The sequence below is a fragment of the Hemicordylus capensis genome, chromosome 3 (assembly GCF_027244095.1).
Source record: "Hemicordylus capensis ecotype Gifberg chromosome 3, rHemCap1.1.pri, whole genome shotgun sequence".
Taxonomy (NCBI): domain Eukaryota; kingdom Metazoa; phylum Chordata; class Lepidosauria; order Squamata; family Cordylidae; genus Hemicordylus; species Hemicordylus capensis.
The window spans coordinates 278948211-278961253 of record NC_069659.1 but is presented as its reverse complement, the minus strand read 5'-3'; the positions used below and the strand labels follow the sequence as shown (position 1 = coordinate 278961253).

The window sequence follows — 13043 nt, the reverse complement described above, 5'->3', positions numbered from 1 at the left end:
GCTTGTTCTGGTCATATGGAACAATGGGGAAATTCAAAACACCACATTGTTTCCTATGAGTAGGTCTTAGGGACACCAAAGTAGGCTGGGTGGTAGGGCATGATGGATGCTACCTTCTACCCAACCCACAAAAGAAATGGGCAAGTGGGTGATTTTCAACACTTTTTTTTAACCTTTTCCCCAAGCCCCCATAGGATCCTAGGTAAAAAGGTAAAAAAAAATTTTAAAATTGCGCATTTCTTCCAAGGGTTGGGTAGCACCCATAATGCCTACCACCCAATCCACATTGGTGTCCATAGGAGCTACTCATGGGAAAGAATAGGGTGCTTGAGTTTTTCCATTGTTCCCTATGGCCACAACGCTCAAAACGTTTCAAGTTTGTTCCATCTAAGGAACCGGTCAGACTGGTTGTTTCAATTAATTTTTCAGCCATTTGCGTTTCATTTTGGGCTTGAAACAGAACTTAAAATCTGTTTCATGCACATCTCTACTCATTTTACAATAATTCTGTGCGAGCAGGTTCATTTGAGATAGCATACAACAAAACTTGCTCCCTTGGAATTCACTCCTTGTGGACTTTTTATTTATCTGGTTAAACAGGAAGCACCTCATCACTTATACTTAATTCATGTCAATTAATATATTCTGTTGCTGAGCTCTAGAATTAATTTCATTCCTTCTCTAGCACAGATGTTCTCCCTCCCATCTGTAATTGGGATGTTATGCTTCTCATTTCTACCACTCTCATCTCCAACAACAGCTGCTGTTTTGATTGTTATGGTAACAGTGAAAACATGCTGGATCCTGACTAGGCAAGGGGATGGGAATTGCCACACTGCATCAGGCTAGTATGGACTGAATGGTTTGGTTAAGAACCCTTTTTTAACTGGCAGTGACAATTTCATGCACAAATATAAAACACCTTACTGTCTTCAATAAGATCCACTCACTCCACTCTAATCTTAATCTTTGAGGTGAATCTATGAGGATTTATTCAAATATTAAGTTTAAGGTGGAAGATGAGTTTCTCATGCCAAAAACTCAGTCCATCTTGGGGGCTGGGCTGGGCTGTCTATGGAGAGCTGGTCTTGTGGTAGCAAGCATGACTTGTCTCCCAAGCTAAGCAGGGTTCAACTTGGTTGCATTTGAATGGGAGACAACATGTGAGCACTGTAAGATATTCCCCTCAGGGGATGGAGTCACTCTGGGAAGAGCAGAAGGTTCCAAGTTCCCTCTCTGGCTTCTCCAAGGTTGGGCTGAGAGAGATTCCTTCCTGGAAACTTGGAGAAGTCACTGCCAGTCTGTAGGGAAGTGCAAACCGGTTCGAATTTGAACCAGTTTGGTTCGACAGTTCAAATTCGAACCGAACCAGGCATTGGGTTCGATCTGCCATTTCAAATTTGACCTGAACTGAGCCTGGTTAACCATTTGAACTGGTTAAAGCCAGTTCAAGCCTCCAAAACTGGGTTGGGTGATAGGCACCCACGAGTGTCACAGCTCAGACCTCTGAGTCAGAAGTGTCAGAGGAGGAATGGGAGGATTTGGTTGGGAGAAGAGGCTCAGAAGCACAGCAAGAGGATTTGGCTGTGAGAACAAACGCTGAAGCTGAGCAGGGTTGGCAACAGACAGGGGAATCTGGACAGCTGATAGAGATGAGGGGTGAGAAGTCTAATCAGGAGGAAGCTGGAATTTCACCTCTGTTAAGAAGACATCTCAAGAGAAAGGCTCAGTGGGAGACATGCAGGCGCAAGATCTCACAGGAGAGGCAATAGAAATGCTGAGTCAGGAAAGCCTGATTGGCTGCCAGTTATCTCGAGCCCTATATCATGCCGATGAGGTTTCTAAGTCAGCACTGTCAGCAACTTTGCCTTTTTTTGCAGACGGTGTCCTTGTATTTGTACTTTCTCAATCTTCCCTGTTTCAGCCTGTCCTTGTTCTGTTCTTCCTAGTTATTACTCAGATATTGTGGAGGGGAGTACCTAGTTTAGTTTCAAGGGACTTTCTTTTGTTTATAATACTTTATCTTGAGAGTCATTCTTTGCTTTCATTCGTGCAGCTAAGTTGCTTCTCTTAGCTACAGAACTTTATTTTGACTCACACAAATAGAGCTGAAGGGATCGTAAATCCTTCTGGATCAGCCATGCCAACAGATTTACAACAATGAGTGCCAACTACCACCCAAACGCCAAATCAATCGGACACTCCTACGATATTTAATGAATTTTTGAAAAATATATTATTGCCCATTATTACCTAACTCGAGTACCTAGGGGCAATAAACTGGGGTGGGTGGTAGGCACCCAGGGGTGCTTACCACCCACCAAACAGCAAAGCAATCGGAGACTCCTGCGTTGTTGTTGTTTTCATTTTTTAATTCCTTCCATAGGGAATAATGGGGATTCCAGCAAATGTATCACTTCACATTGGGGGAAAGGGCTGGCCGAGAGCAGAGTGTGGTGGGTGGTAGTGCCCAATGGGGGCAAGGAAGCTACCAGAATTATTTAAAAGGAATTGGGCAAAGGGCTGATTTTTAAATGATTTTTGTAGCTGAGGCATCAAAAAACTTCAAAAATTCACATATAATCACAAGAGTCTCTGACTGCTTTGCCATTCGTTGCTTTGCCACCCCAGTTTTTTGCCCCTAGGTACTCCACACAGGGAATAATGGGCAACAATTAAAAAAATCAAAATTTCATTAAAAACCGTAGGAGTGTTCGATTGCTTTGGGTTTGGGTGGTAGTTGGCATCCATGGGTGCCTACCACCCAACACAGTTTTGGAGGCTCAAACTAGCTTGAACCTGTATGAACTGGTTCAAACCAGCTTCAAATTCAAACTAAACCAAAAGGGGGGGTTGAGCAAAACCAAAACCGAACCTTCTCACCCCAGTTTGAATCCAGTTCAAATTTGAACTGAACCAGGCAACCCGGTTTTGTGCACTTCCCTACCAGTCTGTGTAGACAATACTGAGCTAGATAGACCAATGGTCTGACTCAGTATACGGCTGCTTCCTATGTTCCTATGTTGTGAGGGTAGCAAAGGGTTGTCATGTATAACTGCTTACTTTCAATTTCTGTTGGGGGAGGAGCTTACGTGTCAAACAATAAGTTCCCAAATTTACAATGTTTCTACTATTCATGTATGTTTCTTCTACTCCTTCAACTACTACTAAACTATTCTAGGCTGGGAAGATAGGAAGCTGCCTTATTCTGAGATCGGCCATTGATCCGTAACGCAGTACAGTCTACACTGACTGGCAGTGGCTCTCCAAGGTTTCAGGCAGGAGTCTCTCCCAGCCCTACCTGGAGATGCCAGGGAGTGGACCTGGTAACTTCTGCATGCCAGCAGATGCTCAGCTACTGAAGTATGGTCCTATCCCCTAAGGGGAATATCTTACAGCAGACAGTGCTTACATGTAGTCATCCATCAAAGGGGACAATTCATGCTCTTTACCATGAGACCAGTTCTCCTCCCCTACTTATTTATTTTTTAATATAGAAGAATAATATAATTTGATTCATCTTTAACATGAGAGTCCTTTCAAAGGGCTGATAAACCACAAGGCATTTAGATGAAATTGGCAAAGCTAAAATCTGAATATCTCAATACTGTTGGGGAAAACAGGAAATGAAGCTGGCAGAGGAGTTCCAGACAGAAGAATCACTCAACACATAGTCACTGCAAGATTATGAAGTATTCCAGATTATTTACTGTCAACTGTTTTGAATCTCTATGAGAAAAGCAGAGTCTATGAGATAAGCATACTGTATGAGGTAACTGGCTCACAAATGCAGACTTTGTTATAAAAATAAACTAGTGAAACAAGTTATTAGTCAATGAAAACTTGGAACAAAGACATGAAAGTCTTTGTTCCATAAGAGAGTTCATAACTCTCAGTGCTGAAATGACTGCAGGTTACAGAGCCCTAAAACAGTTGTTTTAAGGGCCAAAGCAAAACCAAGCTTGAACTGCATTGTTTTCTGGTGCTCAGAGAAAGATCTATTTAAAATAGTGCATTGACCAGTTGGAGGAGCTTTGCATAAATGACTCCTGAACCAATGCAGGTTCAAAAACAGAATCCCTTGACATACTCCAAGGGGGAGGAGGTGTGCTCCTGGCCCTTTTTGACTACAAAATTGTAGGGTGGAAACAACAAAGGTCAACCTCAGAGTAAGCCAGGGGAGGAGGTTACTTCATCACCTTAGTCCTTCTGGCTTGTGCATCCAGCCAGTTCCCTCTGGCTCCAACACTCAGGAACAGTCCTCATCATCAGCTGCCTTGGTTTTAAATGCCCTAGTACAGAGCTTAAAGACTATAGGGTTTAAAGCCTACTCCAAGCCCCGCCTCTCATCCTACCCAGCAATCATGCTCAGCATTTTAACAAGGGAGGAAAGAAGTTGCCTTACCCAGCTCTGGTCTCACACACAATCACTCTCTGTGCCTCCTACTTAGCAGTTTGTTCACAACGGAAAATCGGGAGTGCACACGGCTCCTGAAGCTGGGTAGGATACTTCTCCTAATCAGTTTTTTGTTGTATGAACATTAAAAAGAGCCAGCCTCTGCCTTTGCATTTTGGGGCTAGGAAAGATCATGAGGCGAGTCTCAGGATCAGTGAGACTTGCCTTTAGGGGGTTTGCAGGGAGAGTGGGATTAGCCCGCTCTCCCTGCGGATGATCGCCCACGGAGCCCTGGGTGACCAGATCAGCTGCTCACACGACTGCCGGCTCCATCATGGAGCCAGTAGGGGGTGTGGGGATCAGGGGCCACGTGGCCCCCAGAAGTTCCAGGATGCCCCACAAAAGCGTGCAGGGCATCCTGGAGAGACCTCCAGGGTCGGGAGGCTTGTTTCAGCCTCCTGGTGGGAGTCTCCTTGTGTGTGTTGCCACAGTGCGCAGCCACACTGCGGCAATATATGATAGAAAAGATGGGGTTAGCAGAGCGCCCACTCCGCTACCTCGGCTAAGGGGAGGGGGAATTAGGAGGTTTGCTGCTGGGAGGCACGCAGCTCCCATGGCAGCAGACGATCAGCAAAAAGCGGGCTAGGCTCCCTTAGCCCGTTTTTTGCTGATCGTGAGAATCTCCTCCATGTGTATTGGTGGTAATAAGGATGCCAGTGTAGCAATCACCCTCTGATCCAGAATACATGTGTGAAGTCAGTCATACATTACGAAGTCATAATTTTGATGTCATTCTGCATGAAGGAAAGAAAGAGGCTGAACAGATGTTACATGGAATGGAGTTTGGTCTTAGCCATAGCTATATCTGATACATCCTGTGCATATTATTGCCTGTTTCTAGAATGTTGAATGACTTTACTTCAAGAAGATCACCATATACATTCAAGCATGGCATAACTGCCCATCCTCCAGAGGGGCACAGCAAAGCTGGAATACACCCTGGGACAACAATGAAGATGGGCCTACCCCCGCTCTATCCCTCTTCTCCTCCCTGATCAAATCTTTGCTGCAGAAGAATGGTAACAGATATGGTAAAAAGCAAAACATTCCTGGCATGCCCTTTCTCTTATGAAAATACTAGCATACACTCTCTCCCCCTCTCTCTCCCCCACTCTCTCACACTTGTACATGTGTATCCCCCTGGCTCAGAAATATAGATATTTAATATATATACTCACTACTTATGTATACCTTCTGGAGAGAGCTCATCTTTTTAAAACCAAGATGAGTCTTCTGCTCCAACAAGTGAGTTGGAGATGGGGGAGAAGGAGAGTGAAGAGTGAGCTGTCACCCAGCGAGTGGCCACCCCACACCCACCCAGGGACAACTCCCCACCATCACCGCCTGTTTCGTTCAATTACAGCTACACCATTTACCTACCAGAGTAAAATAAAATGGTTCTTTCCAGAAGTCATAGGTAACCTATCTGGAATTACAGAAAGGTCTGTTCTTTAAACTGAAAATACCTGTATTTGTGTGACCCCAAAGAGGCAAAAGTTTGTCTGTTTTTTAAATTTTCTGTTGACATTCTCTTCCAGTACATTTTTAAGCTCACTGCAAACTTGTAGTGATACACAAGAGACCCAAAAACCAGGCAAAGGAAAGTATAAGATAAGCTTCATATGAGCTTCTTCCAATGGGAAATGCAGAAAATGACACCGCATTCTCACTCATAGTTTCATTTATTTATTTTTGCTCAAAATGGATTTTAAGCCTTCAAGAAAAACTATTAAATATAAATATGGATTTTAGTTATTCCGTTTCCTGGCATATGTTGATCAAAACCCTTCAGGGCTTTCCAAAAACTGTAAACAGTGGGATTAAAAGTATAAACTGCAACAATTAATGCTGAATGTTATTTAACCTGATACCAAATGTTAGAAATATATACTATGCAAAATGTGTATCCAATTTGTTTTAAAAACTGAACTGAATATATTTATGAAGTAAATGGCATAATGTGTCCTACTCTTATTTTAACCGTTCTTCAAGTCCTCTCCTGTCACCCACTCCCCACCCCAATTTGCAAAAAAAAAAATTACCCTTTTCTTAAGACTTCATACAATTAAAAGGAACTTGCCATAAGGCAAAATCTTGCCAGACATATCAATCACTCTTCCCACTTCCTTTAGCTAGTTTTTGCCTATTGAGTTTTGTCCCATGGATAGGTTTTCTCATGGAGGACAAGATTCAGAACCTGCCAGAAACCGAAATTTAAACACTGCCCCCGGTATGCATAAACTTGCAGCCTTGGTACATGAAGTTATAGACATTAAAGAATACCGCTAAAATGGGCACGGGGGTGGTCTCTATTGAAAGCAAAATTGGCAGATATGGGCAGTTGTAAACATGAGCCAAACTAAATGGAGGCTGGCTTCACACATAATGATGGTAAGTAAGTAGAGGAGAGTTTCCAGTTACCATAGGGCATGTGCTCCCACCACCACCGTTGTTTCCTTGATATGTGAAGCTAGGAATGTTGGGCAGAGAAGATTGGTTACTCACCTCAGACCACCATTGCCAAGCCAACTTCAATCGTTGGTTACAGATGTTGGGCTGAGGCGGATAACCAACATTCTCTGCTTTGCATTTGCCTTACCTTTCCAGTTTCACATATCATGGAACTGGGGACGGTAGCAGGAGGGGGTGCTCCTGTACTTACTTGCCACCTGTGAGGTCTCCCATAATGTCAGCATCTAATCTGATTTTTCCCCACCTTTTAAAATAGCAGCCATAGATAGGAGATGAGAGGAGAGCTGGTATTGTGGTAGCAAGCATGAATTGCCCACTTTGCTAAGCAGGGTCTACCCTGGTTTGCATTCAAATGGGAGACTATGAGGCTGTTCCCATGGTCAGCAAAAACCAGCATGGGGCAGCCCAGCTGGGGTTAGGCTGGTTATGAGAAGCACCAGGATTCTCGCGGATCCCTTCACTCCCTGCCCACCTAACACTCTTAAGGAACTCGGCTGTTAGCCAAGGCTAAGGGTGCGCTTGCACCCTTACCCTGGCTACCAGGTATCGTGTGTCTCCTCTGGCTGAGTTCAGCCTGAATTCAGCCCAAGGAGACACAGAGTTCAGCCCAAGGAGACACAGAGACGGGTGCACAGAGCATCCATCTGACAGAGAGTCCCCTATACAATGTGCATGTTGAGCATTACATTGTGGAATGTCCAGAGACTGAAACAAGTTCTGGTTCCAGATCCCTCCTCCCTGCTCCATACCTCACAGAGCTGCACAGAACATGCCTACCTGTGTGCGTGTTCAGGGGTTGCACTGACAATTGACAATGTGATCGTTTGGGGGAAGGTAGGTTAAGTGCAGCCTTCCCCCTGTGCCCTCCCAGCCCACCCCTGGTGATTGTGAGAATTGCCTCTATAGGCTAGCACTATAAGATATTTCCCTTAGGGGATGGGGCCACTCTGGGAAGAGCATCTGCATGCTTGCATGCAGAAGGTTCCAAGTTCCCTCCCTGGCATCTCCAAGATAAGTCTGAGAGAGATTCCTGCCTGCAATCTTGAAGAAGCTGCTGTCAGTCTGTGTGGACCATGCCTGCTCAGCTTTGACCCTCTTACAGATGTTGGCCTACAACTCTCATGATCCCTGGCTATTGGCAACTGTAGCTGGGGATTATGGGAGTTGTAGTCCAAAAACAGCTGGCGGGGGAGTTAAGGAAGCCTCATGTAGACAGTACTGAGCTAGATGGACCAGTGGTTTGACTCAGCTTCCTACGTTAATTAATAATAATAATAATAATAATAATAATAATAATAATAATAATAAATAATTCGATTTCTATACCACCGTTCCAAAAATGGCTCAGGACGGTTTACAAAGAGAAATAACAAATAAGATGGCTCCCTGTCCCCAAAGGTCTCACATTCTAAAAAGAAACATAAGACACACACCAGCAACAGTCACTGGAAGTACTGTGCTGGGGGTGGATAGGGCCAGTTACTCTCCCCCTGCTAAATAAAGAGAATCACCACGGTAAAAGGTGCCTCTTTGCCCAGTTAGCAGGGGTAACCTATGATATGATAAAGATTGATCCTATGATATGATCCAGATTGGAACCGTAATGTGGGAGTCAGTGGTATTTAATCCTTTAATTCTGAACTCTTTCCCCACTGAAGGTCATTGCTCTCAGTTGTATTCCCCTATAAGTGTAATTGCAATGAATAGCATCTTCAGAGCCACTTGGGGTGGAGAGTAGGGAGAATGATACAGAATTAATAGGCTAAACACCTGTGCTCCCACACTGCAGTTCCAATCTGGATCCAGCTTCCTATCCTGCTGCCCTGTGGCTGTTATTTTAAAAGCGGGGGGGAATAGTAGATAACTATGTGTTTAATGTCTCGTTTCACCCAATTCCGAAAGCTTAGGGAGAAGAATGTTGACAAAGAGGGAAGGTTATCAGCACAAAGCTATAATGTTCAGTCTCTTCACAGAGCACACATGAAGTTTGTAAGCCAGTCTGTGGGACTAGAAACTAAGCTTCAAATTTCAGCGATTGCACATTTGACTTCAGCTGTTACACATTTATTCAGTGTCTCTAGAAAGGCATATCAAACAGAAATTTTTTGTTAATACAAATGTTTCCTGCTCAGTGCAGCAGCGCTGCAGCAGTCAAGGGAGCGCGTCGGCACCCCCTCCTCCACGAGCTGTCCCTTCCGCGCCGCCCGCGCCTCCCCCCATTGCTTTGCTGGCGCCTGGCGGCCAGTCAGTGGCCTGGCTTGGCGGCGGCGGGCGCTTGTGAGAAAAAACCTAAGTATAATGTTGGGGGGTGGGGGGGCACGGGGGGCACCATTTCAGTGCTTTCCCCGGGCGCCATTTTCCCTAGTTACGCCTCTGCTTATGCAGATATGTTGCACAAGCCCCAAACTGCTGACTAGGTAGTTGTGCCAAGTCCAGAATTTGCATTCCAGACTTGGGTTGCACTAGCACAAATATAATTATATTTGTGCAATAAGGTGCACAATCTGTGGCACACCTCATAAGTCTTGCAGGGGACTTTTGCACAAGGGCATCTCCAGGACTTCACACAGCTACACCGTTTGCTTACTAGCACAACTGTGTTCCTTGCGCAAGTACTTCATTAGTCTGGATGTCAGCCACTAGCTTAGATACTGCACAGCAAGCAACACACCCAGGAGGCACACAGGCTTGCTGGCTCTGCAGCACTCTGTTGCTACATTGTGCCTGGCTCCTATTGGGTATGCTGAGAGCTGGGTGCAGCTAGTCTGATGCACAGCATTTTCCAAGGAGCAGTGCTAGAGTGGTTAGTGCTGTGGAGCCAGCAAGCCTGTATCGCTCGTACAGTGAGTGGCTCACTGTACAGTATCTAGGCCACTGGTGGACAATGTGCCGCAAGAGCACTGTTGCTCAAGACCACAGAATTGTGCAAACATTGTTGCATGATTGTGGGCCATTATTTTCAGTGGCCCTTGGTTGCCTAACTGCATTTGTGCAATTCTGTGGTCTTGAGCAACTGTGCTCTTGTGCAATTGCACAAACAACATATTGCAATGCAGATGGAGTGTTGCACAGCATGTCAACTACTGTTGTTAGTTCTGGAACATTCCTACTGAGAACGCTTTTTGCTAGACCACACCCAGAAACATGCAGCTGCCAATGGATCTCTCTCATGGAATCCTATATCTGGATAAACTTTTTATTCCTCTATATTTACGGGAGTGATAAGATTTCTATATAGAAGCAAAAGTACTTACGGCCATCCATTGTCTTTGCCTCCAGGTGAACTATGTCTGGCTCTTTACTGGTACCCATTCTGGACCTAAAAAAACAAGACACTAAAGCTATAATTTTAATATGAAGAAATATATGGAAGGCTTCTGATTCACACATATAAATAGTGTGTCTATATAAACTGAAAGATATAATGAGAAATATTTTACCATTCATTTTATAAAATACAATACAAATACAAATTATAATTGTATTATAAAATACAAAACAAATTCCCCGTTCGTGTTCCAGAATGTTATTGCTTCAAATGTCAAATGACTATGTGATGCCAGAATGCCTAGGTAATGAAATATACTTACTTGTTCAAAGAATTAAAAACAGCAAAATATAATACACTCCGGATAATATACTAATGAACTAAAATGCTCTGTTAAATACATTTCAATAGGATCTTAAATATCTGCTTAGGCAATTCTCTAGAAGAAACATTGCGGTCATTTGCACAATGTCACATATTTATAGCTCATCACCAGGAATTAAAAAAGCAGAGCCTCTACACGGCAACTTAGTTAACAGCAGTTATGCAATAAGATTCCAGGACTTTCCTGTTTCTTAGGAAGACACTTCTTGCCTAAAACCATCCCAGGAGAACAGGGAATATGGAGGACCTTTGAGGAAGGCCTGTAGCTTAGTAGGAGCAGAGCACATGTTTTCTATGCAAAAGGTCCCATGTTCAAAACCTGGCATCTCCAGACAGAGCTGGGAGAAAGACCCATGTCTACAACTCTTAAGAGCTGTTGCCAATCAGTACTGGCAATCCAGAGCTAGAGAAACCAATAGCTAAATAGACCATAAAGTAGCTTCATGCAACAATGGGTAACAGGTTCCTCAGATATTTATCTACTCTTAGTCTACTTCTCCTATGCAAGCTTCCTGGGTCCATGTCAGCTTCAGGTGCGAATTGGCTGCCTTTGCTGTCAAGCTCACTTTCATTCTTTCATAGGTAAGAGGAAGACTGGCAGAAGCAATCACCATGGGATGAAGTCTTGGATTAAAATAATGAGTCAGATTGGATGAAATGACTCTCTTGATCAGGCCCATGGCATAAAAGGAGCAAGTGCATGCAATTCCTCCCTGCACGCTCCCCAGTCCTCATAGTGGAGAGGAGCTGCACAGAGCGGCCAACATAATACGCAGGGTTATTTTATTTATTTATTTATCTAGTTCTTTATTTGATTTATATACCGCCCTTCCAAAATGGCTCAGGATGGTTTACAACAAGATAAAAACAATTAAAACCAGTTAACAATTAAAATCAAAACTATAAAAACAGAATAAAACCAATTTAAACATATAAACAGCTAAAAACCCTGGAAAACCAGGGCAATCATTTAAAACAATTTAAAACAGTTTACAGTAGTTTAAAAACCCTGGAAGTCCAGACAAAACAGAGAGGTTTTAAGGGCTCTCCTGAAAGACAGTAGTGAACTCAAATTATGGATTTCTGCCAGGAGTGCATTCCACAGCCCAGGAGCTACAGAGAAGGCCCGCCTCTGAGTTATGGTACCATTATGCACCATATCCAAGGCTCTCTGATGCAGGGGGTGCTAGAGGAACAGCAGCCCAGGGCCCTCCGCCTACAGGAGCTCCACACTACAGCACAGCAACAGAGACTCTTCTGGTTCCAGCAGAGTTGGAACAATATTGATTCACAATGGTGGCCTCACACAAGCTAAAGCTAGCCCTGGTGGGATGGCTAAACATTGTCAAGATTGGCTGGCATGAGCTCACAGCAGTCACACACAATCTAGTGTCACACACTAGTGTCACCATCACACACACTCCAGTCATTCAGCATAGGAAGGAACACCACAAATTATTTTTGCCCTAGATCCCGTTAAAGCTAGAGATGGTCCTGACCATGTCGGGGCAGTCGCAGACTTGTAAGACAGTCCCAACACTACAGCAAATGAGTGGCTGTGAAATCACTGCCTTTGCAGTTACTACCATTCATGAAAATTAGAGTAAGTGCTGATTGCACAACTCTCATGCCTTGCAGGGTCAGGGTTGCCTTACGAGTCTGCAACAGCCTGAACATTGTGCACAGTGGTGCCATACTGCTACATATGTCGGTCACTCTCTCTTCTCCACATGATGGGCCAAATTTGGGGAGTTGTATTGTTGAATCCATCCCAGGGATTTCAGTATACAGCAGTACACGGAAAACCAAGATTCTCTCTCCTTAGTCTATTTTTAAAGGAGCAGAAGTCAGATTCATTCTCTATAGTTCATTAGTACTTGAAGAACAGAATCAAATTGTGTTTTTTTTAAAAAAACTCCATCCATTCAATTACTTAACTTTCTTCAACAAGCATTTCTGGAAGGCACTAGCCCATCAACAGTATTTCATGTGAAGAACAAATACCAGTCCCAATATCTTACTAGATTTAAGTGAATAAAAATTTTTTTTTGTAGACAGCAGTCTATGTTTGCCAAATACTAACTAAATTAGGTGTTCAGAGGAGAGGGAAACCCCCAAAGCTTTTGAATAATTATATATTCTCAGTACTTGGATCAGAAGGCTTTCTCTTTGCTATGAACATAATTTGTTTGCAAAAGAAAAGCTACTTATTCAACTTATATGAAAGCATGCCCAGAATACTGATTTAATATCACCGACCAAGTAGAAAACAGAAAGGCCAAAATGACTTTAGAGTAATGCCAACTCTAGCAACCTCACTTCCAATGCTAATCAATGTTCCGGAAATATCACATCTCAAATTCTCCACCAATGAATGCATTGTGTATCAGCATATTACAACACTACTTTGGCTCATTTGTCAATGAGTACAAGCCCACTGACATGGTCATCTCATCCAAAGGG

The 13043-nt window shown here is 43.7% G+C and overlaps 1 protein-coding gene across 8 annotated transcripts in view; it reads right to left on the bottom strand.

Moving 5' to 3' along the window:
• The window catches only part of SORCS1 (sortilin related VPS10 domain containing receptor 1), a 664028-nt gene that overhangs the window by 192065 nt on the left and 458920 nt on the right, over positions 1 to 13043 (bottom strand). For all 8 annotated transcript variants that reach the window (XR_008318829.1, XR_008318830.1, XM_053305813.1 and 5 more), the window contains exon 6: positions 10183 to 10247. Coding sequence is in view for 6 of the 8 variants with exons in the window: in XM_053305813.1 (XP_053161788.1) it covers positions 10183 to 10247 (65 nt within the window). In the remaining 2 variants the exon portion in view is untranslated. The remainder of the gene's footprint in view (positions 1 to 10182; positions 10248 to 13043) is intronic.